The sequence below is a fragment of the Monocercomonoides exilis genome (assembly GCF_001643675.1).
Source record: "Monocercomonoides exilis strain PA203 chromosome Unknown scaffold14-1859848, whole genome shotgun sequence".
Classification (NCBI taxonomy): domain Eukaryota; phylum Preaxostyla; order Oxymonadida; family Polymastigidae; genus Monocercomonoides; species Monocercomonoides exilis.
In genome coordinates this window covers 1,011,815-1,035,000 of record NW_027150559.1, presented here as the reverse complement: position 1 = coordinate 1,035,000, position 23,186 = coordinate 1,011,815, and the positions used below count along the sequence as shown (strand labels likewise).

Below are 23,186 nucleotides of genomic sequence, written 5' to 3'. Positions count from 1 at the left end.
TTATAAGTACAACGCCTCTGGGAAAATGGTAGTTTTCTGTCATGTTCGATTCCGTGCAAAAATTCCAATGCTCCAAATTGCTCAGAATATCCTTTATCCAATTTTTAATTAATAACTTTCAAAACACTTAATTGATTGGAATTTGAGGTCAACTTTACATCATTTAATTAATAAAAGCATAAGGAAGCAAATGATAGAACGATTTTTAACATTAAACACAATTATCAAAAAAACTTAAAAAAAGGAAAAGATGAAAGGAAATTTCTCAATTTAAAAATCAAATATTGAGGATTTCCCAACAAAAATTGAATCAAAATTGATTTTTTGAAAAAAAAACAATTATAACAACAATAACAAAGAAAATGAAAAGAAGGAAGACAAGGAAGTGAAAGAAGAGCAGACATTCCAATTGAAATTCTTTTGTTTGTTTGACGAAGATCGAAAAGGATGAAAAGCTCAGAAAGAAGAAAATGATTTTGAACAAACGTTAGAAGAAAGAAGCGAAGCTATTCACTAATGTCTGCGTGATATGGAGTCTTAAATGCAATGATCTTTAGTAGTTGTCCCACTGTTTGCGCTCTGCTGAAGAGACCATGGTTGCATCAAAGACGCTCTTCACGAAGGTGCTGAGTGCTTACTTTTCAAAGCAATGCCACCACACTGGCTTAAAAAAGTCGCCAACCGAAGAAGACGAATTATTCGATGGGGAGGAGGCTGAGTATGTGCTACTGCAACATGAATGAATTTCGTTCTGAAAGGCAGAAGTGCAATGAATGAAAAATCACAGCAGTCAGAGAACTGAGAGGCAAAGAACTTAAATAAGATGATAATGGATAATCATTAAATAGTGAACACATTTTTCACAATCATTGCGTTTTGTTCACTTTTGATGAAAAGCGGTGATGAATTAAAAAGAAGAAAAAGTTGAAAAAAGCAATGAACAGTGCATTGAAAATATGTTTGAAAGCAAAAAATGAAAGATATCAAACAACAAAAGCAAAACAATAAAATGTAATAAAATGGATAGATAAAGAGATCAGAAATTCTTTATCAAACTTGTGAAAGTTTCAACTTCTATTTTCTTAGATTATGAATAATGACATCATGTTTTTCCACGATACTGATCTTTAAAAAATGTTTCTGTTCCCGTAGGAATCCAGAATGTTTGAATATAATTTTCATGTTTATTATTGAGGTGTGCAGCATTCCTTATTAGCTCTATCAAAAATTAAAAGAATTTGATGTTTTCCATTATCAAAAGTCAGACAATATATTTTTAAAATTTTAGAATGGGTCTATTTTAACATTTTTTTCATTTTTTAAAACATTATCAAAAACAATAATCGATTGCATAAAAAGAATCAAATATTATTTTTCAATTAAAAAAAAAAAAAAAAAAAAAAAAAAAAAAAAAAAAAAAAAAAAAAAAAAACCGAGTGACGAAGTGACTGACGAATGATTCTGTTTTTCAGGGTGACGCCGAGGTTTAAGTAATATCTTATAAAAGAAATCAAAAATGTGTTGCGCAATCAAATTCATTGTTTCTTGTTTTTCGCAAAAAAGTTTAAGTGATGATGCATGTGTTGAAGAAAAAAACTTGTATTTTTTTATTGTTAATTATAGTTAAATATTATTTCTTTAAAAAAATTCATTTTTTTGTCTCAATTATTGACTTTTAAAAACTTTAGAAATGACAACAATGAAAAAACTTTTGACTTTGTTGTGGACATACTAATTATTAATTTAAAAGGACTTAAAATTTTATTATTTCATATAGAACACCAAAACATGAAAGAGTGAGTAAATGATTACAAATTGAATTTTCACTCAACGCAATGACTCATTGACAGACAAACAAACATTAATTTTGAAAATTAAATGAAGTTCTGACATGAAAGTTAATTCAACATAAATTTTCAAGTATTTGGAAAAAATAAAGGAAAAATTTATTTATTTAATAAAGAAAGAAATTTCTTTGATTTATTTTATTTAGCATATTGATCAAAAACATAAGAAAAGATGGAAGCGAGCGAAAGACTCAAGAATAGGACAGAAGCTTATCTGAAGTCTTTGGCGCATTCTATAAGGACAGGAGCAGCTGTTGTTTTTGTTACGGGAGCAGGGTTTGATGCTCTAATTGTGAAAAGAAAATTGCAAAAATTTATATTTCTTTCATCCAAATATTATTTATTTGAAGTTTGAGCGTGGCAAGTGGTATTGCTCCATATCGTGGAACAAAGAATGCTATTTGGTCAAAATTTGTTTTAGATTGGGGTACTCGAAAGAAGTTCAAAAAGAACCCTGCGAAATGGTTTGACATATTGTTTTTTAACTATCCAATAGAGAAAGCTTTATTTTAATATTTTACACATTTAATATTTATATTTTTATTGCTGTTAAAATAATAATGATTTCATGCCTAATGCACAACTTTAAAAAAAAAGGTGGAATGAATTTTGGCTTCGAACTCACGAATCTTTGCAGTTTTTGAGTGCAAAGCCTAACAATGGTCATCACGCATTATCCCAAATATCAAAAATTAGTAACGCTAAAATTATGTTTGGCTTCGATTGCATATCTTAATTGATTTTTTCATTATAATAATTTCGAAAAAATATTTTTATGCATCTTTTTTGAATAATTGATTTTTAGCACTCAAAATATTGATCGATTACATCACAAAACTGCATTTATTCCACAACATATTGTCGAGATCCATGGGCGCTTGGGTTATTACCGATGGCATGTAAATTAAAAAGATTAATTAATATTCAAATATATTTTCAAATATAAATTGCATTTCTGTTTTAATGCTGTATCGTTGGATAGCACTGGAAGTAATTGTGTCAATGGAAAAGATTCATATGTGGATTACGTTGATTTCTCAAGACTTGCCCTCGACGGAACATCAATGGAAGCGGGAAATCTGAGGATTCAGCCCCCGTTATGTCCACGCTGTAGCGAATATCTGATGCCCTTATCACTTTTTTTTGATGAGACATATTGTTCGCATTCGTATTATAATTGGGAAACGGCTGCAAGATGGATGGTCGATTGCGACATAATGGTGTTTGTGGGAACCTCGTTTTCTGTTGGAATCACTCAAACAGCGCTGGAAATCGCAATGGCCTATCAAAAGCAAGTGTACTCATTCAACCTGTTTGAAGAAGAAATTGATGGTGTGATCTTCTTCTTCTTCTTCTTCTTCTTTTTGATGTGAAATGAAGGAAGAAAGAGAATGAAAATAACAATGTGATTTTATTGTTTTTGTAATGTAAGTTTTATTCTTTATTTTCTAATGAAATATGTTTTTTCTTCTGTTAATTGAATTTGTTATATGTCATTCTTTAAAAAATTCGTTTTTTCCACTTTATTTTATATTCATCTGTCTGTTGTTAAACTGTTAACCTTTTTATTTATTTATTTATTTATTTATTTATTTACCCATCAAATAACACACCTCCCAAATGACATTCTTCGCAGTGACATTCCCACTTCAGAATCTGTATCATGTTGTGGGGAAAGCCGAATTCACGCTTCCCCAGCTCCATCGGTACATCATGCATCCCCTGACGCTGTATGCAGTTACTCCTTCGCTTTATCGGTCTGCCTCTGCTTTCTTAGCAACAACTCCAGACGCTGTTGTTAACCTGCGTGTGAAAGGGAGACAGCTAAAAGTGTTCAAAAAGGAATACGAAAACGTGACAAAGGCCATCGAAGAAAGAGAGGAAAGAGAAGAAGAGAGGAGAAATGGAAGGAGATCAAGAGCACTAAAGTGCGAAGGGAAGCACAGGCAATGCAAAAGCGAGGAAAGGAATGAAAATGAAAGAGGCAGAATTCAAAGATGGAGCGAGATGGAAGATGGCCGCTCAACTTGCATTGCAAATTCTGATGGAAAACGCTCATTTTCAGCGTCTCCGGAGCATATTTATTCCTCTTCCACTTTCCCCAATTCAAATCAAACGAATCCAAATCCAGACAGCACTTCACCTTCGTCTTCAGCAGACGCTGATCAGGGCAGAGGAAAAGAGAAATTAAGAGAAGCAGAAATAGACGAGAGTGTCACAGAACCAGAGCGAAAGCCTCCGAAGGAAGTTATTGCACAAGTGCCGATGTTTGGCGTGGCACCGACTTTGAAAGGAGGATGTGTGTGTGGCTGTCTTGTTCACCCGCCGCTGCATCTGGCGTCGAGTGTGTACCATCGGTGGAGGCACGAGCACAGGCAGTATCAGATGATGAAGGAGACAAGAGACACACTCATGGGCCAGTACGAAGAAGACAGCTGCAGCGACAGCGAGTCTGATGGGGAGTATGGGAAAAACTCACAAGGCAATAAGGAAGGAAAGAGCATTGAAGGAAGTAAAGAAACAGAGGGGACAATAACTGCAGCATGCTCGTCTTCTTTCCCAAGTTCAACAGAAAATTCTGCTTCTGCTTCTGCTTCTCCTTCAACTTCTGCTTCTCTTTCTGCATCTTCATGCACATCATCTTCTTTCTGTTCAACCAAAATGGAAGTGGAAAAAAGTATGCCCGAAGATTTTTGCTCAAAAATGGATTCTGCAAAGCGTTATGAAAGAATTGGTGTTCCGTTGACTGATGGATTTACCAACGAGAATATGGACTGGGTGAAAAATCAGTTTCCTCCAAAAGACAAAGTGCCATTTTCTGTGAAAAACGGCGTGTTTAGATGGAAAAAGAAGGAGGAGCTGGAGAAATGCACATTTGAGGAATACGTCACACAAAAAGTGGAAGAAAAATTGAATAAATTTGATATGTATCAAATGGAGTTGAATATGAAAAAGGGTAATTCAATGGAAGATGATGGAGAAATGCAAAAGGAAGAAAATTCTATGGACATTGAGCCAAAAGATGATAATGTTAAAAATTCAGTTTACTTTGAAGAATGGATGGAACCTCTAATACACATGGATGAAGAAGATCCGCGATTTGAAGCAGCCATTTATGAGGCAGTAATGAAGGATGTTGAAGAAGAGAAGAAGAGAAGAAAAGGGCAAAGTTGGATGGAAGAAGAAGATTGTGGAAAAGAAGAAGGAGCAGATGAAGGCATTTGTGAACCAGATGATGGGGAATGGGCAGAGGAGTGCAGATGGAATCCGTTCAACCCCACCGCCTGGGACTTGATCGACCCCAATGCACCAGAATACAAGGCAGTACACAGAGCACGGCAGTTGCAGCTGCAGGAGCAGGAACAGAAAGAGAGACAGAAAGAGGAACAAGAACAAGAACAGAAGCAGAAGCAATTTGCTTGTTCATTTGAAGAGCCAGACCCGCTGAGTGCATTTCCATTCAATGGCCCGCCAGAGCTTCCTTCGATTGTGGGTACGCTGGGCCATCCACGTATTATTCCGAATGTGGACAGGGCTGTTCTCTCGACGACTCCTCTTCTGCGTCCTCGGATGTACTTTACAGAATCGAGGCATTTTGCTCGGTCATCGTACTGCACAAATAGAGACAGGCTTGTGTTTCCTCTACTTGCGCCTGGGATGTCGCCGATGATCAACACCATCAAGCCGTCTTTCTTCACGCGCAGCACAAGAACAGCACAAGGACGGGCACATGGAAAAACAGGAAACAGAAAGGACGCCCAGGGAAAGAAGGAAAGGCCAACGAGGGCAGATCCAATGAAGCTGAAGTCAAAAACGGAGCGGTCGATATCAGCTGCTATTGTGAAGACATTCATTGCGACGGGGGCTGTTCCAGGGCAGGCTCAATGAACAATAGAAAAATTGGTGGAGAAATCACAAAGACGAGTCATAGAAGATCATTAGTATCCTGGAGAATCATTTGTCGTGTGTTATTTTCAATATCATTTCACTATTTTTGTTCATTTCACTTTCACTGAAGAATGAGAAAATCACATAAAGTTAGGGAAATATTTTAAAGATAGAAAGTCAAACTTTCTTAAAAAACATTATTTCAAAAACAAACTGACAAATAAATAAATATTTGCAAAACGCTTCATGTTCAAATTCAAACGATTGAATACTTCAAAATTTAAATTTATTAATATTCATAATTAAAAATACAATAAAATCAATCACTTTCTTTTGGATTGATTCCGAAAAATGAAGATATCAACAGTCAACAAAAATAAACATTGCACAATAAAAATATCTAAATAATAATTTTGAAATTATTTTAGAGGTTTGTAAATATTCTGAACAAATGATATGTAATAAATTATGATTCTGAAAACATCTTAAAGCAAGCACTGATGGCCGAGTGGTTAAGGCGGCAGACTAGAAATCTGCTGGGTTCATCCCGCGTAGGTTCAAATCCTGCTCAGTGCGAATTTTTGTTTATGATATTTGTATTTTTTTGAATTTGTATTGTTCAATTATTTTCAATATTCATTTCTTTTCAAGGTTAGATTTTTTGTTTTTTATTTCAGAGGAATTAATATCAAAATTATCAGTTGAAGATGAAAGTGAAAAGCATTGAACCAAAACAGAACAGAATTAAGATTATTATTAAAGAAAAATACGAAAAATTGCTTTAATTCAAAAAAAAAAAAAAAAAAAAAACAAAAGATTATTAAAAATTCTAAATAGTAAAAAAGTTTTTCAACAAATTTATAAAAGTTCAGAATATATCTTCTTCATCAAGTTCAACAGGAGGAAAACGAGAATCTGTTTTTTCACTTGAACTTTCACTGCTGCTCGTTTCAGAAGATAAATCTTTTTCCGATGGAAATGAATCAGCTATTGCTGAAGCATTGCCATCATTTTCATTTGTGATATCTTCTGTTTTCGTAGTTAAAAATTGTGTTTCCTGATCTTCCATAATTGGAGTCGAAGATGACTCAACGGATTGATTGGAAAAAGTTGAAACAGGCAAATGTCCATCAGAAGAAGAAGTGGAAGACAATGGTGAAGTCAATGAAGTTGAATTTTGAGGTGACAATGAAGGAAATTCTGAAACCGTTTGCAGTTTTGATGCTTGGGACAACTCCTCTTTGGTTATTTGTTCAACAAAAGCTGAAAAGTTTCCTCGTTTTTTCCCAGCTGATTGCTTTTTCTTTGCTTTAAGAACTCTGTCTTCAGATGTTTTCGTGTCATCCATTGCAAGAAGTGAATCAAAAGGATTGAACAATGATGAATTATTGCTGTTCGCAGTTAATAATGATGAAGATTGACTTGTTCCCTTTGAATCACTTGACGTCAATGTGCTGGATGAACTATCTGAAAATGTGTCTGCAAAAGGAAATGACGAAACGCTCGGAGGCTCATCTCTTTTGCTTCGTCCTTCTTCCGCAGCTTTGCTCTCTTCTTCAATTTTGTCGCTGGTTTCATTCGGATGATGACGTCTCTTTTGATTTTTAATGATAGCTTTTTCCTCATCGAATTTATCTCTCACCTCATAAAGGGAATACAAATAAGCACCAACAAAAGCAACAATACATCCAACAACTTGAACCAACGAAATATTTTGGCTAAAGAGGAGTGATAATACCATCGATGAAAAAACCTTATTTTCAATATTAAGCGCGCTATATGCAGTAACACTTAACGATTTCAGAGAGAAGAAACGTAAATTAGAAAGAATAAGAGCAATCAATCCGCTGACATATGTCTAATATCAGGTAATATGTTTGTTTTTATAAAATTTAATGTTTGGAAGAAATTACTGTTAGATAGACATGAAAGGCAAAAACAAACCCAAAATGCCCTCAAAGAAAATAAATCAGAAATGCTATTGTACATTTCAGTGGAATAAATCATGGCAACAAACAAAATTGGGCATGACCAAAGAGAAGTGTAAAAAGACATTTCTGCTGAAGAATAATCATAACTGACTGTTATGAATTTTGCGAATAAATTTTGCCCTTCATATGCAAGCATATGAAACAAAAGCCACAAACACCCGATAAAGGAAATAATAAGTTCGTCATAACCATAAAGGACAACTCCAACAATAATTATGAAAAGTGAAAAAAGTGTAAACTTTGAAAAACGACGTCCAAAAATAAAATAATCCATAACTGCAGCAAAGAGTAAATTAATATTACGCATTACAGCGACTGTTGAGTAATTTAAATGCTGCAATGCTTTGAAATTAGCAATAAAATTAAGTGAAGTTGTTACAGCTGTTGGAAAAAACTGAGAAAATTTGTCGATTGAAATCCTTGGTCTGTTCTTGTTAAACATCCAGTATAAGGAAATTCCAATAATTATGAAAACGTTTTGAAAAAGAGAAAGAGTTGACGAATAAGGAAATGATTTAACGGCTAATTTGTTTACAATTGCAATAACCGCTGTTGCAAGGCTAACCGCTATAGTTGCAGCCAATTCGGAGCGTGTGGGCATTTTTGGCCGCGAAACCATCCTGGTTAAAAAATCAAAAGAGATTCAAAAAATTCTAAGATCAAACAAAACTATAACTTTTTTTGAAACAAATAAATGCTCATTCTTTTATTCGAATTTTTGCAATAGTCTGAATCAGTAATTTTGAATGGAGATTATATGCAAATATTGTGCGTTTTCTTTTATAGAATATTGATTTTTCATTTGAAAGGATATCAACGAGTAAATCTCATTATTAATCAAAATGTTTGTTTTTCAATTCTCAAAAATTGCTTCGAAAATATCATCCAATTTGAAAAATGTTCGAAGAAAAACTTATCACTTGCACATTTTTTAATGCATTATTTTAAAATGCTAAGAAAAAAATCGAAACTCACGCAAAATGAAAAGTAACAAAATAAAACACAACAGCAAAAGCATGAAAAGACATTTAACAGTTTGAGAATTCTTTCTCTAAAGACAAGCATCACTTGACACGTGATTGTTTCTTAGATAAACTCGAAACATAACAATGACAAAGTCGAAAATAAAACAGTTTCAAAACAGTACTACAAATGCAACATTCATTTTAAAAATGAATCTTTAAAAAATCTAACTTCACTCGATGTTATTTTCTTAAAGTTGTCCAATGGCTAAATGCAATAGATCACTCATTCTCTGGAATCGAGTTTGCTTTAATAAACGATGATATGTTCCTTTCGCAGCTCTGCTGGATGTATTGAAGATCAGCCTGCAACAAATGCTTTTCACTTCCTTCTTTGCATTTTTCAATCTGAGATTCAAAGAATATTCATAAAACGATACGAACAATCATTGCTATAACGAGATAACTTTGACAAACCAATTGCTGAGTGTCCATAAAAATGCACTGAATTGTCGTGTTTGCCTCCATCACAGTTTTCAGCTGCTGGATTCCTTTGTAAGAGAGCCGCGGATTTCGCCTGAGATCAATTCTCAGAAGCGCCCAATTGGAGACAAGTGCCTGGCAAATATGAATCAAATCTTATTTTTCCCCCCCAAAGCAGCCAGAACAGAAATTGAAGAAAATAAAATAAAATAAAAATAAAAGTTATACAAAAAAGTTAATTGGATAGACTTTTCGAATGAATGCAAACCATCAGAGCATATCTCAGACGATGCTATTCCTATCGTTGTCAGTGTAAAATTCGATTTTAATAAAACACCAAGGTGCTTGCACTGCAATGAAAGAGATGTTGAGAGTGGAAAGTTCAAAAATAGAAAAAAGGAATAATATCAAAATAAACAATGATACAGAATTATAAGCAAAACATTTAGGAATCAATATTTAATAAAATTTACACATACTCCCTCAAATCCCACAATGTTGCATCCAATGTCGAAATGTTGAAGCGTTGAATTATCACTCAGTCCGTTGCACAAATATCCAATCCCAACAGGAGACAAATGAGTTGCCCTGCAAATATTCACTTGCTTTTATCATGAGAAAAATGAAACAAGAACACACCACAAAACCAAAGACAACAGTGTTCGATTTGTTTTCAAGCACGTAGATATTTTTAATGCTCCTTCGTCCTTTGAATTTCGTTTATTGTAAATCGATGCCAAACAATAATGAAAAAGATAAAAAAACAATTAAAAAACAATAATTTCTTTGCTTTTGCAAAAAACTAACGATATATATCTTGTAACACCATTTCAATTTTTAACTTATTTCTTCATGCACAAACCCCAATATTGTTTTGCCTAAGATCCAACGAAGCCAATTGAGAGGTATATATAATCGCACTTGTTATTTTTATAGGACTTATTTGAGCAACAGATTCATCTGCCTCTCTTTCTGCTTTTATAGAAGAACTTTTATTTTCGGATTTTTCAATTTCGTTTTCTTCTGAGCTTAATTTTTCTTTTTCCTCTTTCTCTTTTTCAATCTGTGTTGGAGACTCATCACGAGGAGTAATCGGTGGTAGAGGAATTGTATCCTTCAAAAACATAGTCATATGCTCAGTTGATTGGCTGGTCAAATGATTTTCACCAACACCAAGAGATAAAACCGTTGTATTTGAACTTAAAGATTTTGAGATAAGTTGCATCGAAGCTAAAACAGAACTGCTTGGAGTTAAGCAATTCATTTTTAGTATTTCTAAATGGCAACATGGAGATGTTAGTGACTTTCCAATTAGTTGTAATCCATTCACATCTACTTGATTGTTGGAAATGTCAAGTACTCTCATTGGAAATCCATTCTTTATCATTTCTGAAATTAAGGTGCAAGACTTCAAAGATAAAACTTTACAATTTTTAAGATTTAAAACATCAAGTGTAGGTGCTTGACGAGCAGATTCAAGTATTACTTCTACAGTCTGAAAATGGTAAAAATTTCAACAATTTTAAAAAAATTCTATTCAAACGTCTTCTTTCAAACTGCCTTCAAAATCCAAAACTCTGATGAACAGTTTTGATGATGCAGGTATAAGCGTAGAAATCGCTTCACATTGCGCACGGCTAAGAAGGGTATCTGAAATTGAATAAAAATATATCGTTAATAAAAGCACATAACAAAAAAAGAAAGGAAAAATTAAACCTCGAACAACTATTTGATAGAGCGGCTCTTCTTTTTTCGAAGCGTTCTGAATGTACAAAAATTTAAGTCTTTAAAATTTTTTATTCGCAAAAAATTGAAAACTGTTAGTGCATTTACGATTGACGCTTCCGGCTGTACGTTTCTCCGCATGCATTCAGATTTATATTGTCTAATAGAATTTGAAGCAATATCAAATGTTGTTTGGGTGCCTGTATCTATCATTTCAATGTAAAAAGTAAAAAGTTAAAAAAATTGATTCAACAATTTTTATTATTGCACAAAAAAACAAAAAAGCAATTTCTCAAAAATAATTAAATAAAAAATATTCAAATTATTATTATCAATAATTCTTGAATAAATATTGATCTATCCCAGGCACATTTCCTATCATTTTTTGTTTTTGTTGTTTGTCATGAATACAATTGCAGATGAAAATGATTACGACAGTCAGGAAAATATTTCTCAACTAGGTCCTTGGGAAAAGAATACAATTGTGTATCATGACTTCGATTGGCCTGAAGATGAACCTCCTCCAAATTTTGCTTACACACTTCGAAAACATCAAAAAATTGGTCTTGGTTGGATGATTATGCGTGAAACAGATCCTCCTGGAGGTAATCCAATGCGAGGAGGTATTTTGGCAGATGATATGGGGCTGGGAAAGACTATCGAAGTTCTTGCACTTTTAGCAATGGACATGTACAATAAATCTAAACTAAGAATGTTTCAAACCTACCTTAACACATATCATCAAAACGATGGTCCTGACAAAGAAATTTTCGACAAATTAAAGTCAGAATTTGGACGTAAACATCGAAGGCAATCATTGTATGTCTTTTTCTAATCCTTTCAAAAACGAATTTGCATTATGTTTTTGTTGCTTGATCTCATTATTGGTTTAAATTAGAGCTGACTCAATTTTGGCTCAACTCCTTCCGAAAGTCCGAGGAACACTTGTTGTTGCTCCTAAAGGTGTTCTTACACATTGGCTAAGCAAGATTCAAGATGTCGGAAAAGGAGTTATGTTCAAAGCACATATTGTTCATAAATCTATGTCTGAGGCACATCTTAATGAACATTTCCGTCCAATTTTGAAATGGCGACAAAATAAATCTGAAGCGGAAATACTCCAAAACTGTCATGTTTGCCTGACTTCTTACAACGTTGTGCGGATGCAACTTGATGCACTGACAACATGGTTGGAAATGCAAACAGGACGAACTTTGAGTTCAAAAAAAAAGAAGAGTCGTGGAAGTTATCGAAGCGAAGGTCCATCATCGATGTCAAATATGATGCAATCTGCTCCTTACAACATGTACGGAAGCTTCGGACGAGGAGGAAAGCGGGGCAGCTCAGATGATATCGATGGAGATGATGTAAGTGCTGCTTTGAGCGGGATGGCTTCATCACTGAGCAGAGAGCAGCAAGAAGAAATGCTTCGAATTGGCACGCAGAAGTGGCCCTTGTTTACTGTTGCGTGGAGGCGTGTGGTGTTGGACGAAGCACATAACATCAAGAACGACAAAACGGGACAAAGCAGAGCTGCATTTGCCCTCCAAAGCCAGCGTCGTTGGGCACTGACAGGCACACCCATCCAGAACACACTGCAAGATCTCCAGTCTTTGTATCGCTTCCTCCAATTTGACAGAGACGAGGAACTGGAAGCGCTGTACGGGTGCATTCTGAGGCGAACAAAGGAAACCGCGCTGAAAGATGAACTGCCACCCAAGCGGTACATAGAAGCACGGTTGCAGCTCCGCGCATTGGAGCGCCAGTTCTATCAGCTTCTCGAGGCAGACTCGAAGAAGGAGATGGAATACCTCACACACCAAATAGACGACGGCGACGGAGGGTTTGATGGAGATGGCTATTCTGGCTCTTCAAAGAAGCACACGTCATCGCTGAATATGCTCGAGCTTATTCTTCGACTCCAACAGGCATGTATCCACCCGTCTCTTGTTGTGCGGAGCATTCTCGAAAAGGGGTTTGGCGTGTTTGTGCTGCCTCCTTCGTTTCGCGAGACACTCACGCGCTTCAACGATGATCCTTATCTGCTCCCTGACGAGTCGCAGGACCCGCCATTCCCGACACATGCGGTGCGGATGGGGATCATCGACAAGCCAGCTGAGCGAGGAATGCCGCTTATGTCGCCACACAACCAGCGGCTGCTTGCAGAGCAGATGGCACTCAACACACAGATGATGCTTCTGAGGCAGAAAGGAGCAGATCCTGCAAGCCAAATGGCAATGGTCACATCTATCAAATCTGAGCTGACTAATCCAATGCTGGGCATATCGGCAGAACTGTCTGCAGCAAATGGGTTTGCATCGTGGGGGGTGCCTGCATCATTCATGCCGTCTGCCGAACCATCTCCTCTTTCGATAGCGATGCCTCCTCCACAAAACAGCCCATTTCCTCAGCAATCGCCATCGCCTGCACCATTGTCACCGTTTGGCGCACAAACACCCCATCAGATTTCTCCATCTCTCAATCAGTTTAACTCGTCTGGTATCAAATCTCTTTCGTCGATGTATTCATCCTCCTCTGCTTCTGCTCCTTCAACTGCATCAAATCGGACACAGTTGCTTTCCCAGTCACAATCAATTGCACATGCACTGGCTGCTGCTCAGTCGCAATATCCTTCTTTTTCTGCAGCAGGCACGCTTATCTCCCCTTCTACTGCTAGTGCTGTTTCTCCTTCTGCCAGTCCAACCCCTCTTTCTCCTTCCCCTTCTTCTTCTCCTTCTCCAACTTCTCGTTCTTCTTCTTCTTCTTCTTCTTCTTCTTCTTTGCAATCAAACAAGTTTCTTTCATCATCAACATCATCCCAGTTAGCATTTCCGACTGGACTGAAGCCAGATTCCTATTCTGATAACAATTTTTCATCAGCTAATAGTCAAATAGCGTCATCATCATCATCTGCAATTGCATCGCAGCTTAATTCAGCTCACACGAGTTTCCCAATGCCGAAGATAATGCCAGAGAACGGAGCAGACCAAAGTATCTTGTCGAAGGAATTCGACGAGAAGTTCGATCCAAACACGTCGAAGCTGCTTTCAACGATGGCCGCATCGGTCTCGTCACGTGGGGGTAACGAAACCGCAAGCAGTGTCTTTGATCTTAGCCAGATTCCGATGAAGCAAGAAGAGCAGAACACTCTGAATGTGCTTGCCCAGAATACAAACATGGGATTAGTTCCGTCTGGCTTCCACAGCCAAGCTCACTCGGCTGCTTATCCGCAGAACGCTTCAATGACAAGCTCTGATCAACTGGCAGGTTTCAACTCGTCGCGCAATCAGCTTGCGCAGCTGCAGTCGCAGACAAGAGAGCTTCAAGCAGCCTCCATCCACCACAACCCGTTCACACTCATGTCACAGATATCTTCAAAAGCAGCGAGCATCTACTCGATGCAAAATGGCTTCTCTGCTTCGAGAATATCCACCGTGTTTCAATCTGCAGACTTGTACCAGCAGAAGTCAGAGGCTATTACAAAGATGCCTTCACAGATAACTCCACAAGCATCTCCTTTGGAATCCAAGCCAAAAGAAAAAAAGCCCCTGCCAAAAATAAGAGTGGAAGACATGTCAAACAGCAGCGACGACGATCTGAGCCTTCCTTCTCCAGCTGAAAGCCCAAAGACACTGAAGCAGAAGAACAAATCAACATTCTCTTTGGACAAATCGAAAAAGGAAGATAGAAAAACAGAAAAGCAGAAAGATGGACAGAGCAGCAATAGAAAAAGAAGCAGAGGCAAAAGCAGCAGCAATAACAGCAATAGTAGCAGCGATGAAGGAGAGTCAGCCAGCAGCGACGATCTGCTGCAGAAGAAGATTGACTCGCGGCTGTCGCGTTTTCTGCGTGTGGAGCAGAACAAAGTGCAGCGGGGCATCCAGATGCTCGGCAGAGACGGGCTCTCGCTGGTGGCTGGGGCTGAAGAGAGGCTGCAGAAGGAGCGGAGTGGAAGAGGAGGAAGAGGAGGAGATGCAAAAGGGAGAGGAGGGAAATCGGGGGGAAGTGGGCTGAGCGATTCAGATGAGGACGACATTGATTCGTTGAGCAGTCTTTCATCGTCGTCATCATCGTCTTCTTCTTCTTCCAGTTTATCTTCTTCTGGATTGGGTGATTTTAAGTACACTTCCGCCAGCACTTCTTTGTTTGGCAGGCGAAAAGGAGTAGGACGCAGACAAAGAGGAGGGAGAGGAGGAGGAGGAGGAGGAGGAGGCAGGAGCAGAAAACAGAGCTCTTCTTCATCAAAAAGAAAGAAGAAAGCAGGAAAGGGTGGATATCAAGACTCCAGTGATGAGGGATCATTCACTGAAGGATCAGCGTTTTCCAGCGATCGATTTTCAGACAGTCTGAATTCGATTGAAACAGATTTCGATGACTCTGAGAGTGGAGGAAGGGCAAAAGCGAAGCAGAGAAAAGCTGATAGCGAGGAAAGTTCAAGCAATGGCTACCAACAAGATAACAGCGATGGTGAAAGCGATGCAGACTTTGGGGATTTGGAGATGACGATGATTATGAAGCAGAAGAAGAACAAGAGCCGAGCCAAAACAGCATCATCATCATCATCATCATCATCATCATCTTCTTCTTCCTCTGGCTTGATGGGCAGAAGCAATTCAGGGAATGTTTCAGAGAGCGAGTCTGATTCTGACAGGAGCAGCTTCTCTTCAGACTCGTCTGACGGAGATGCAGCACCTCTGGCGATACCAGAAAGACTGATACTGCCAGGCATGCTGAAGTCGAAGACAAAATCGATTCTGACCACGCTGTCTGCTCAGACACATTCAAATTCAACAGCATCTGAAGCACAAAAAACAGCTGTGAGTTCTTTTGAGAGTTCAGGTTTGGCAGATTCTGCTTCGGGTTCAGCATCTTCTGCACCTTCTGTGAATTCATCTTATCCTTTTGCTGCTGCTTCTTCAGTGTCTTCATCATCATCTTCGTTATCATCATCTTCTTCTTCATCTGCACCACGCTCAACAAGTGCTCTTCTTGCGAAGCTTCGGATGCTCCACGACAAACCTGGTCCTTCCTCGTCATCACCTTCAGAGATAATTCCCACAAAACAATCAGAAGACAGAAAAGAAGCAAACACACTCAAAAACAACGAAGTTACTCGGGATTCGACAGATAATAGGGCGAGGAATATAAATTCGCTGATGCAGAAGATGAGAAGCAAACTTGCTGGAAGGAATGAAAATGTTGGAAATCTGAACAATTCAGTTCAAAAACCAGAACCTTTGCCATTTCAGCTTGCTTTAAGCAAAAAAGAAAGCAAACAAGAAAATGTGAAAATTGAAGAGAATAACAAAGAATTAACCTCAAATACAGATATTAATTCTGCTCCTCAATTAACATCCTCTTTTTCACAAAGTTCAGAGCCAAAACATATTTCTGAAGGAAATATTTCTTCTTCTTCTTCTTCTCCTCCTTTTACCTCTTTAATTTCCTCTTTTTCAAATCAAATGACTCCTTCTTCCTTGCCATCTGAATTATCTCCTTCTAAACCAGAGAACGAATTACAATATTCCTCCAATGAAAAGCAATCTTCATTCACTTCTCAATCTTTTCAAGAACCAGAGCCACTTCAATCATCTCCTCCTTCTTTGAACACAACACAGATGCCTTCTCCACATTCAATAGAAACCTCAATGACCAACAGCACAACTAATTCTGAGCCTTCTTCTGCATCTACGTCTGCGCCTGCGCCCCGTTCTGCAAGCGCACTTCTCAGCAAACTAAGATCTATGCATACACCAAGCAAACTATCGTCTGATGCTTCTTCTTCTTCTGCTTCAACTCCTTTTTCTTCTTCCTCGTCTGTTTCTTCTTCTTCTTTGAGTGTCTCTTCCAACTTGTCCGGATTGTCTTCAACTCAAATGAATAATGTTCATTCAACAAATCCAAATGCCTTTTCAAGCGAAGCATCCGCCCTTTCAAATCAGAATATGCTTCCAGTCGAGTCAAGTTATTCTCCTCCTCCAGCACTGCACGAACAAAGTTTATTTGATAATCCCTCTTCTCCTCCTCTTTCTCCTCCTTCTCCTCCTTCTCCTTCATCTTCTCCTTCTCCTCCATCCTCACCTGAATTATCAGCTGGAAAGCCACAAACATCAGAAAAGCCGCAAATTGTTGGGATTCCTGTGAAAGGGCAGAGGAACAAGCGGAGGAAAGTGGAGAAGACAGGAGGAGTATCAAAAAGCAGCAGAAGAGCAGCAGACGAAGACGAAGAAGAAGAAGATGACGATGACAGCGGGAGCTCATTGGAAGACTTTATTGTACCAGACAGTGAGATGTCGAGTGAGAAGGAGAAAGCAGAATATTCAGCAGGCAGCAGCACGAACGATGAATCAGATGAAAGCATATCGTCTGAAGCAGATGAAGTGCCTGATGACTTGTTAGATGAAGAAAAGCAGCAGAGGAAGGCTGTGAAAAGAGCACAGATACAGAAGAGAAGAGGGAGGAGGATGGCAAGAAGGAAGATGGGCGATGTTGATAAAGATGACAATGAAGAAGGAGGAAAAGAAAAGAACGATGGAGAAGGAAACGATGATGTTTCGAATGAAGAAAATGGTGCAGCAAAAGAAGAGAAAAGCCAAAGAAAGCAGAGAAAGCCAAGAGCATCAACAGCAACGTCAACAACACGAAAGGGCCGTTCAAAACAAGAAGAGCAAGTAGAAGAAGAAGAAGATGATGATGACGCAATGCAGAAACCGAATCCAGCAAATCGTCCGCAAATTCTCCCTCCAACTGCACTTTCATTCGACGAAGAAGAAAAAACAGCAATTCCACTGCCTTATCTTTCTGCTCTGTCAACTCAGAAACCTTCTTCTTCTTCTACTTCTTCTTCTTCGACTTTGGCTTCTGCACAGATAGCTTCTTCAAGTTCAACAGAAAGCCAAGGAATTGGAATGCAAGCATCCTCTGGACAGACGCTATTGAATCAACAGGGCGATATGAATATGTTACCTCAGCAGCCTGGAATGAATGGAACCTCTACAGAAGCAACTGCAAATCTGATTGAAAAAGAAAGGGAGAAAACAGAGATGGAGTTGGATGATGACTTCGACGAAGGAGAAGACGTTTTGGGAGAAGCAGGGAAAGGCTCAGGGCAACTGGAAAACGGAGAAAGCGCAATTGACGAAGACAATGAGCTGAAAAGCAGATCTTTGTCTCCAACAGAAATGGCTCCTCAAGATAGTCTTGGTGGTCTTTCTCCATCGCCCTCAGCGTCTCCTTCAGCCTCTCTTCAGCATATGCTTCCCCCGCCTCCCCCGCCTCCCCCACCTCCACCGCCAAAGCCATCAGAGCCGATGAATCTGACAGCACTTGGCATCCCCCACGACCTGCACTTCCTGTTTGCGCGTTTCTGCTCGCTGTGCATGCAGTGGATGAAGGACCCGATGTGCACGCCGTGTGGCCATGTGTTCTGCAGGCGGTGCATTGGCGAATACATCGGGCGGGCTGAGCTGAGTGCTACAACACAGATGACTATGCGGATGGAAAGCGCTGAGGGCAGGCAGCGGCTGATGGAGGCGGTGCGCGAGCAGAGCAGAGGAAGGAAGCATTTGACAGAGAAGGAGATGGATGCGCTGGTGAAGAAAGAGATGAAGAAGATCCGAAGAGAGGTACATTCGATGTTTGAGTGTCCTGTCTGCGGGAAGGGGCTGCCCAGAAACTCAATGTGCTCAGCTTCGATGCTGCATGCACTGCAGATGATGGTTGCTTCAAAGGCTGGGAGAGAATTGCTTGCAATGGATGAGATTAATGATGTGTATTTTGACGGATACAATGCAGCGGGTGGTATACCTGGATATGGAAGAAGAAGAACGCGCAGAGCACAAGCTCTTTCCCTTCAGAACAAAGAGGAGAACGACGGGGCTTCTGAAAAGAAAGAAGGCAGCGAGAGTGCAAACAAGGACGATGAAGAAGTGGCCGCCATCAAATCAGGTGCGCAGGAAGCGTCGAGTGCAACAGCGACTGAAATAAGTGATGCTGCCCAGTCAGCAAACACGATCATCACCAGCACGAAGCTGGCGGCGCTTGTTGGGTACATCAACGGGATGCCAGACGACGAAAAACTTGTCGTCTTTTCAAAGTGGACGTCGTGTCTGGACATCATCGAGCCTCTTCTCATTGCCAACGGCACCTCCTTCTGCCGCTTCGACGGGCAGCAAAGCGTGAACGAGCAGAAGAAATCGATCGACTCGTTCAAAACAAAGCCTCGCGTGAAGGTTCTGCTGGCGTCACTGCGTGCAGGTGGTGTGGGGCTGGATCTTGTGGTGGCGAACCACGTGATGCTGGTGGATTTGTGGTGGAATCCGTTCATCGAAGAGCAGGCAGTGGACCGGGTGCACCGGATTGGACAGACCAGGCCTGTGCACGTGATCCGCATTATTGTGGAGCTGAGTGTGGAGGAGCGTATCATCTACCTGCAGGAGGAGAAGAGGGGAATCGCGGAAGGGCTGCTGAGAGACACGAGCGGCGAGTTCTTCTCTGCCGAGCGCGAAGACGACTCTGGCACGCAGTCGCTGCAGAGCCTGTCGAAGACACTGAAGGCGGACGACTACTCGTTTCTGATCCGCGGAGGTGCCAGGCACTCACGTTCAGGCAGAGGACAATCATCATCATCATCTTCTTCTTCAGATTCTGCGTCTTTTGCTTCTTCTTCTAACAGCACCAATGGAGCAAATGGGATGCCCTCGTGGGGAGGGAGGAAAGTGAACCATATTTCGCTGGGGACAGACATATCGAAGATGGCGACGGTGAGAGAGACGACGCAGCAGCAGAACGATCTGATAGCATCGTCGATGAGTTCGGTGACAGGATTCAACCATTCGTTCTATAAACCGAATAATGTGTACTAAAATATGCATTTGTTTGAAGATAATAGAAAGAAAGAAAGAAAGAAAATAAAAGAAAAGAAAAGAAAAGAAGAGAAGAGAAGTTGATTCTCTTATTTATTTATAAATTACTAATAGTCAACAATAATAATTTTAATGTATTCATTTTTTTTTTCAAGTTTTTATTTGTGTTTTCATTTGAGTGGAAAAGATTTTAATGGCTTTTCTTATCGAGTTTCAATTAGTTATTATGATATGTTGATCTCATTCAGCTTATTCACAACCAATGTGAATAATAATTGAAGAAAATTAAACAGACTTTTTTATTTAACTCTTTTTTTTTTAAGTTTTGAATAATATTGTTACAATTATGTTTATGTTAAGAATTATTAGGTTTTTTCTGGAACAGTCGTTTACATAACTTCCTATTCAATTTTTATAAGGCTACAAGATTTTTCATACAAAACGAATTTATCAATAATTCTAAATAAAATAGTCAAACTTTTTGTGAGGTGTTTGTCTTTGTTTTTTTTTTCCTTTTAACTTTTGAAGTGAAGTGAAAAAGAAAAAAAAGCATTTTAAAAAAATAATGTTTCTATTGGAGAGAATTGCCTCCTTTCAGCGAGTACATTCTCATCTGCCCATCGTCGCACCCGCAGCAAACCATAATCTCGCTTTGCTGTCCTTCCCTTTTGCCTTCTTCTCCTTCTTCTTCCATCTCCTTCGCTTTTTGCTTGCGCTTCTTGTTGGCCTTCCGCTCATCCACATACACCAACGCCCCGCAATGCACTTTGTTCGTCTTCACTTTCTCTTCGTCCACAAACTCGTCGTCGTCAAGCGTCCTTGCCACAGTTGGCAGCGGAACTTGCACTGAATTCGCACTTCGATACTCACTTTCTGCTGCTCCTTTCACATCTCCACGCTCTTTGCGTGTCTTCTTTGATTTACTCTTGTCTTCTTTTTCTTCTTTTTCTTCTTCCATTTTTTCTTCAGTCACTTCTTCCAGAGTGGCTGCGCCTTCAACTGGAATGCGCTTTCTGTGAAGAGGAATACGAGAGCGCGCATCCCACAAGCAGAAACGCCCATCGTGCCCAAATGAACAGAAGTGGAATGGAGACGATGGAACCCTGCGAAACAACGAATATGAAAAAAAAAAAAAAAGATCATAAGTGAAATATTACCAAATGATAAAAAAGAGAAAAGAAAATAAAGGTGTAAGAAAATATAAAAATAAAATCATGCACAAAAAAAAAAAAAAAAAAAAAAAAAAAGAGAGAGAGAGAGAGAGAAAGAAAGAAAGAAAGAAAGAAAGAAAGAAAGAAAGAAAGAAAGAAAGATAGAGAGAGAGCAGTTTATATTTTCACAAACCATTGGACAGAGCTGACAAATCCCATTGCAGCGTGTTTGTAAGGGCGAGCCTTGATGGCTGTGGCGACAGTGGGGATCCACAAGCGAACCATGCCATCCACATGGCTTGTGATCAGATGAGAAGTTCTGGGAAGAATCGATGGATCAGAAGAATAGGAAGAGGAAGAGGAAGAAGAAGAAGCATCAGAAGAGGAAGAAGAAGAAGATGCTTCAGAAGGATTGGGTGTTGCAAACAATGTGTCAACTTCATTGGAGAAATAACCAGATAGAGACAGAACAGAACAAGGCGAGTTCTGAAGGCATTATTGTTGGAGTATCATTGCAAATAAACAAAAAAAAAAATTGAGAAAAGCAAGTTTAGACAGTATTTAAACAACAAAAATTTGATATAATTACAGTTACATTAAAGGATCATTAAAAATTATCAGCAAACTATTTCAATGATAGGACTGGATGTCTGATCAGAATCCCATCGCAGTATCCGATGATCCATTCCGGCACTCCAAAAGAAGAAGCGACGGGAAGAGGAACAGCGTCCCTTTGGCTCAACAAGCAGAGAAGTGACACAACTTCGATGCGAACGATATCGAGTGAAAGGCTTCTGATGAGGAACAGATGAATAAACAATTGGTGCATCAACTGCATCTGATTCATCATCATCTTCTTCTTCATTTTCTTCTTCATCTTCATCTTTTGACTTTTGAGTTACTTTTTTCAGTTTTTTTCCCTTTTCTTCCTTATTCTTTCCTTTCTCTGATTTCTTTGCTTTGGATGCCTTCATATTTTCAATATCATCATCCTCCTCATCTTCCTCTTCATTCGACTCATCATCATCATTTTTTCCCTCATCCTTTGCATTTCCCTTTTTCTTCCCTTTTGATGAGGCATCCTCTTTCTTTTGTGCTTTTATCTTTGAAAGCTCTTTTCGTGCTCTCTCAACAGCAGCCCTTGCCCCTCCTGCAGAATTATTGCCTTTGTATTTGCTCAAACCATCTTGAAGATCCCATCCAATGATTGAACTATCCCAACTTCCAGAAAGAAGCTATATTATTAAAAATGAACCATTTGTACAGGAACAAATAATTTTAAAACTTTAATTTTTATTCAAAATTTTAAAATGAAACAAACGATATCATTTGATGGAGAAATAGCGCATGTCTGAACAGAATCTGTATGTCCCGAACACATAAATCTTTTTCTCCATTCCAATCTAAATCCTTCTCCTTCCTTTTGATCTGAAAACAAAAATGAAAAAAATAATTTCATAAAGTACTTTTCAAATAATGACAAGCCGTAATGTCTAACTTCCCAAACGGAAAGTGTCATATCTTTTGATCCAAATATTACAATAAATGCCTGCGGTATTTCTGAAAGACAGATAAAAATTTGAATAATTAATATATTCACACCAGAAGGTAATGTTGTGATGGTCGTGATAGGATATTCATGAACTTGCTTAGAAATAAGCTTTTCTCCTTCTTTGTTATATATGTGTGCTGTACCATCCAAGCATCCCGAAATAATACTTAAAATGATAAAAGTTTTTCATTTGAATGTTAATGAAGAATAAGGAAATTCGAGCGACAATAATTTAAAAACATCCATTTAAAAATGAGAATTACATACTATTCTCCGCGATAAGATGTGACAGCCAACACAGCATCATCATGCATAACACTTTTCTTCTTTTCAGGAGGAACAAATGTAGGAAGCATAAATTCAATAGGAATTTCAAATTCTGCATTTAACTGATATTTTTCGATAACACTAGAAAGTGATCGTTCTGAAGGTATTATTCTTCCTTGAATAAGGAAAATAAAAGTTGTCTTATTTTCTTCATCCATTTCAAGAATCGTCTTCAGCAACTTATTCAAATCATCTGTAGTGCTGTCATCTGCAATAGAATATACTCCGTCAGGAAGAGTGAAGCTAGCATCATTTGTCAAGAAACGAATATGAACAAGGGTTTTTTCACTCTCTTCCATTTTTTAATATATTAAATAATGGATGTTTTAATGTAATGATGGCAGCGATCAAAAATACCATGATTAGTTTGATATCATTTTAACTCGACAATTACGC

General features: G+C 38.5%; 5 protein-coding genes across 5 annotated transcripts; 2 read left to right on the top strand and 3 right to left on the bottom strand.

The window, feature by feature from the left end:
• Positions 1 to 2,013: 2,013 nt before the first annotated feature.
• MONOS_5798 (putative NAD-dependent deacytelase Sir2) lies at positions 2,014 to 5,892 on the top strand. The gene is made up of 6 exons (XM_067875978.1): positions 2,014 to 2,123; positions 2,198 to 2,311; positions 2,445 to 2,558; positions 2,653 to 2,742; positions 2,830 to 3,179; positions 3,484 to 5,892. Exons 1-6 carry the CDS (start codon positions 2,020 to 2,022, stop codon positions 5,733 to 5,735), a joined length of 3,024 nt encoding a protein of 1,007 aa, XP_067730403.1. The 5' UTR covers positions 2,014 to 2,019; the 3' UTR covers positions 5,736 to 5,892.
• A 493-nt stretch (positions 5,893 to 6,385) lies between these two features.
• On the bottom strand, positions 6,386 to 8,000 carry MONOS_5797 (uncharacterized protein; the record flags this gene model as incomplete). The annotated part of the gene is made up of 2 exons (XM_067875977.1): positions 6,386 to 7,593; positions 7,680 to 8,000. 2 exons carry the CDS (start codon positions 7,998 to 8,000, stop codon positions 6,604 to 6,606), a joined length of 1,311 nt encoding a protein of 436 aa, XP_067730402.1. The 3' UTR covers positions 6,386 to 6,603.
• A 638-nt stretch (positions 8,001 to 8,638) lies between these two features.
• Positions 8,639 to 11,109, bottom strand: MONOS_5796 (putative protein phosphatase 1 regulatory subunit 37; the record flags this gene model as incomplete). The annotated part of the gene is made up of 9 exons (XM_067875976.1): positions 8,639 to 9,096; positions 9,166 to 9,326; positions 9,440 to 9,521; positions 9,651 to 9,759; positions 9,811 to 9,878; positions 10,034 to 10,666; positions 10,715 to 10,821; positions 10,888 to 10,933; positions 10,990 to 11,109. 9 exons carry the CDS (start codon positions 11,107 to 11,109, stop codon positions 8,971 to 8,973), a joined length of 1,452 nt encoding a protein of 483 aa, XP_067730401.1. The 3' UTR covers positions 8,639 to 8,970.
• A 190-nt stretch (positions 11,110 to 11,299) lies between these two features.
• Positions 11,300 to 20,252, top strand: MONOS_5795 (putative DNA repair protein RAD16; the record flags this gene model as incomplete). Its single annotated transcript, XM_067875975.1, has 2 exons — positions 11,300 to 11,715; positions 11,795 to 20,252. The coding sequence occupies 2 exons, from the start codon at positions 11,300 to 11,302 to the stop codon at positions 19,758 to 19,760; spliced, it is 8,382 nt and encodes a 2,793-aa protein (XP_067730400.1). The 3' UTR covers positions 19,761 to 20,252.
• Positions 20,239 to 23,109, bottom strand: MONOS_5794 (putative ribosome biogenesis protein). The gene is made up of 6 exons (XM_067875974.1): positions 22,731 to 23,109; positions 22,397 to 22,629; positions 22,233 to 22,339; positions 21,538 to 22,146; positions 21,105 to 21,397; positions 20,239 to 20,863 (listed from the first exon to the last, which is right to left on the bottom strand). Exons 1-6 carry the CDS (start codon positions 23,087 to 23,089, stop codon positions 20,332 to 20,334), a joined length of 2,133 nt encoding a protein of 710 aa, XP_067730399.1. The 5' UTR covers positions 23,090 to 23,109; the 3' UTR covers positions 20,239 to 20,331.
• Between the last annotated feature and the right edge of the window lie 77 nt (positions 23,110 to 23,186).

Bases quoted from the DNA above. Each gene is read 5' to 3' on its own strand.
- MONOS_5798 (XM_067875978.1), top strand. From the start codon at position 2,020: ATGGAAGCGAGCGAAAGACTCAAGAATAGGACAGAAGCTTATCTGAAG. The intron at 2,124-2,197 runs GTTTGATGCTCT...ATTTATTTGAAG, and splicing joins GTTTTTGTTACGGGAGCAGG to TTTGAGCGTGGCAAGTGGTA. The intron at 3,180-3,483 runs GTGTGATCTTCT...CATTCTTCGCAG, and splicing joins GTTTGAAGAAGAAATTGATG to TGACATTCCCACTTCAGAAT.
- MONOS_5794 (XM_067875974.1), bottom strand. From the start codon at position 23,089: ATGGAAGAGAGTGAAAAAACCCTTGTTCATATTCGTTTCTTGACAAAT. The intron at 22,340-22,396 runs GCTTGTCATTAT...TTTTGTTTTCAG, and splicing joins TTGGGAAGTTAGACATTACG to ATCAAAAGGAAGGAGAAGGA. The intron at 22,147-22,232 runs GTTTGTTTCATT...TTAATAATATAG, and splicing joins TTTCTCCATCAAATGATATC to CTTCTTTCTGGAAGTTGGGA.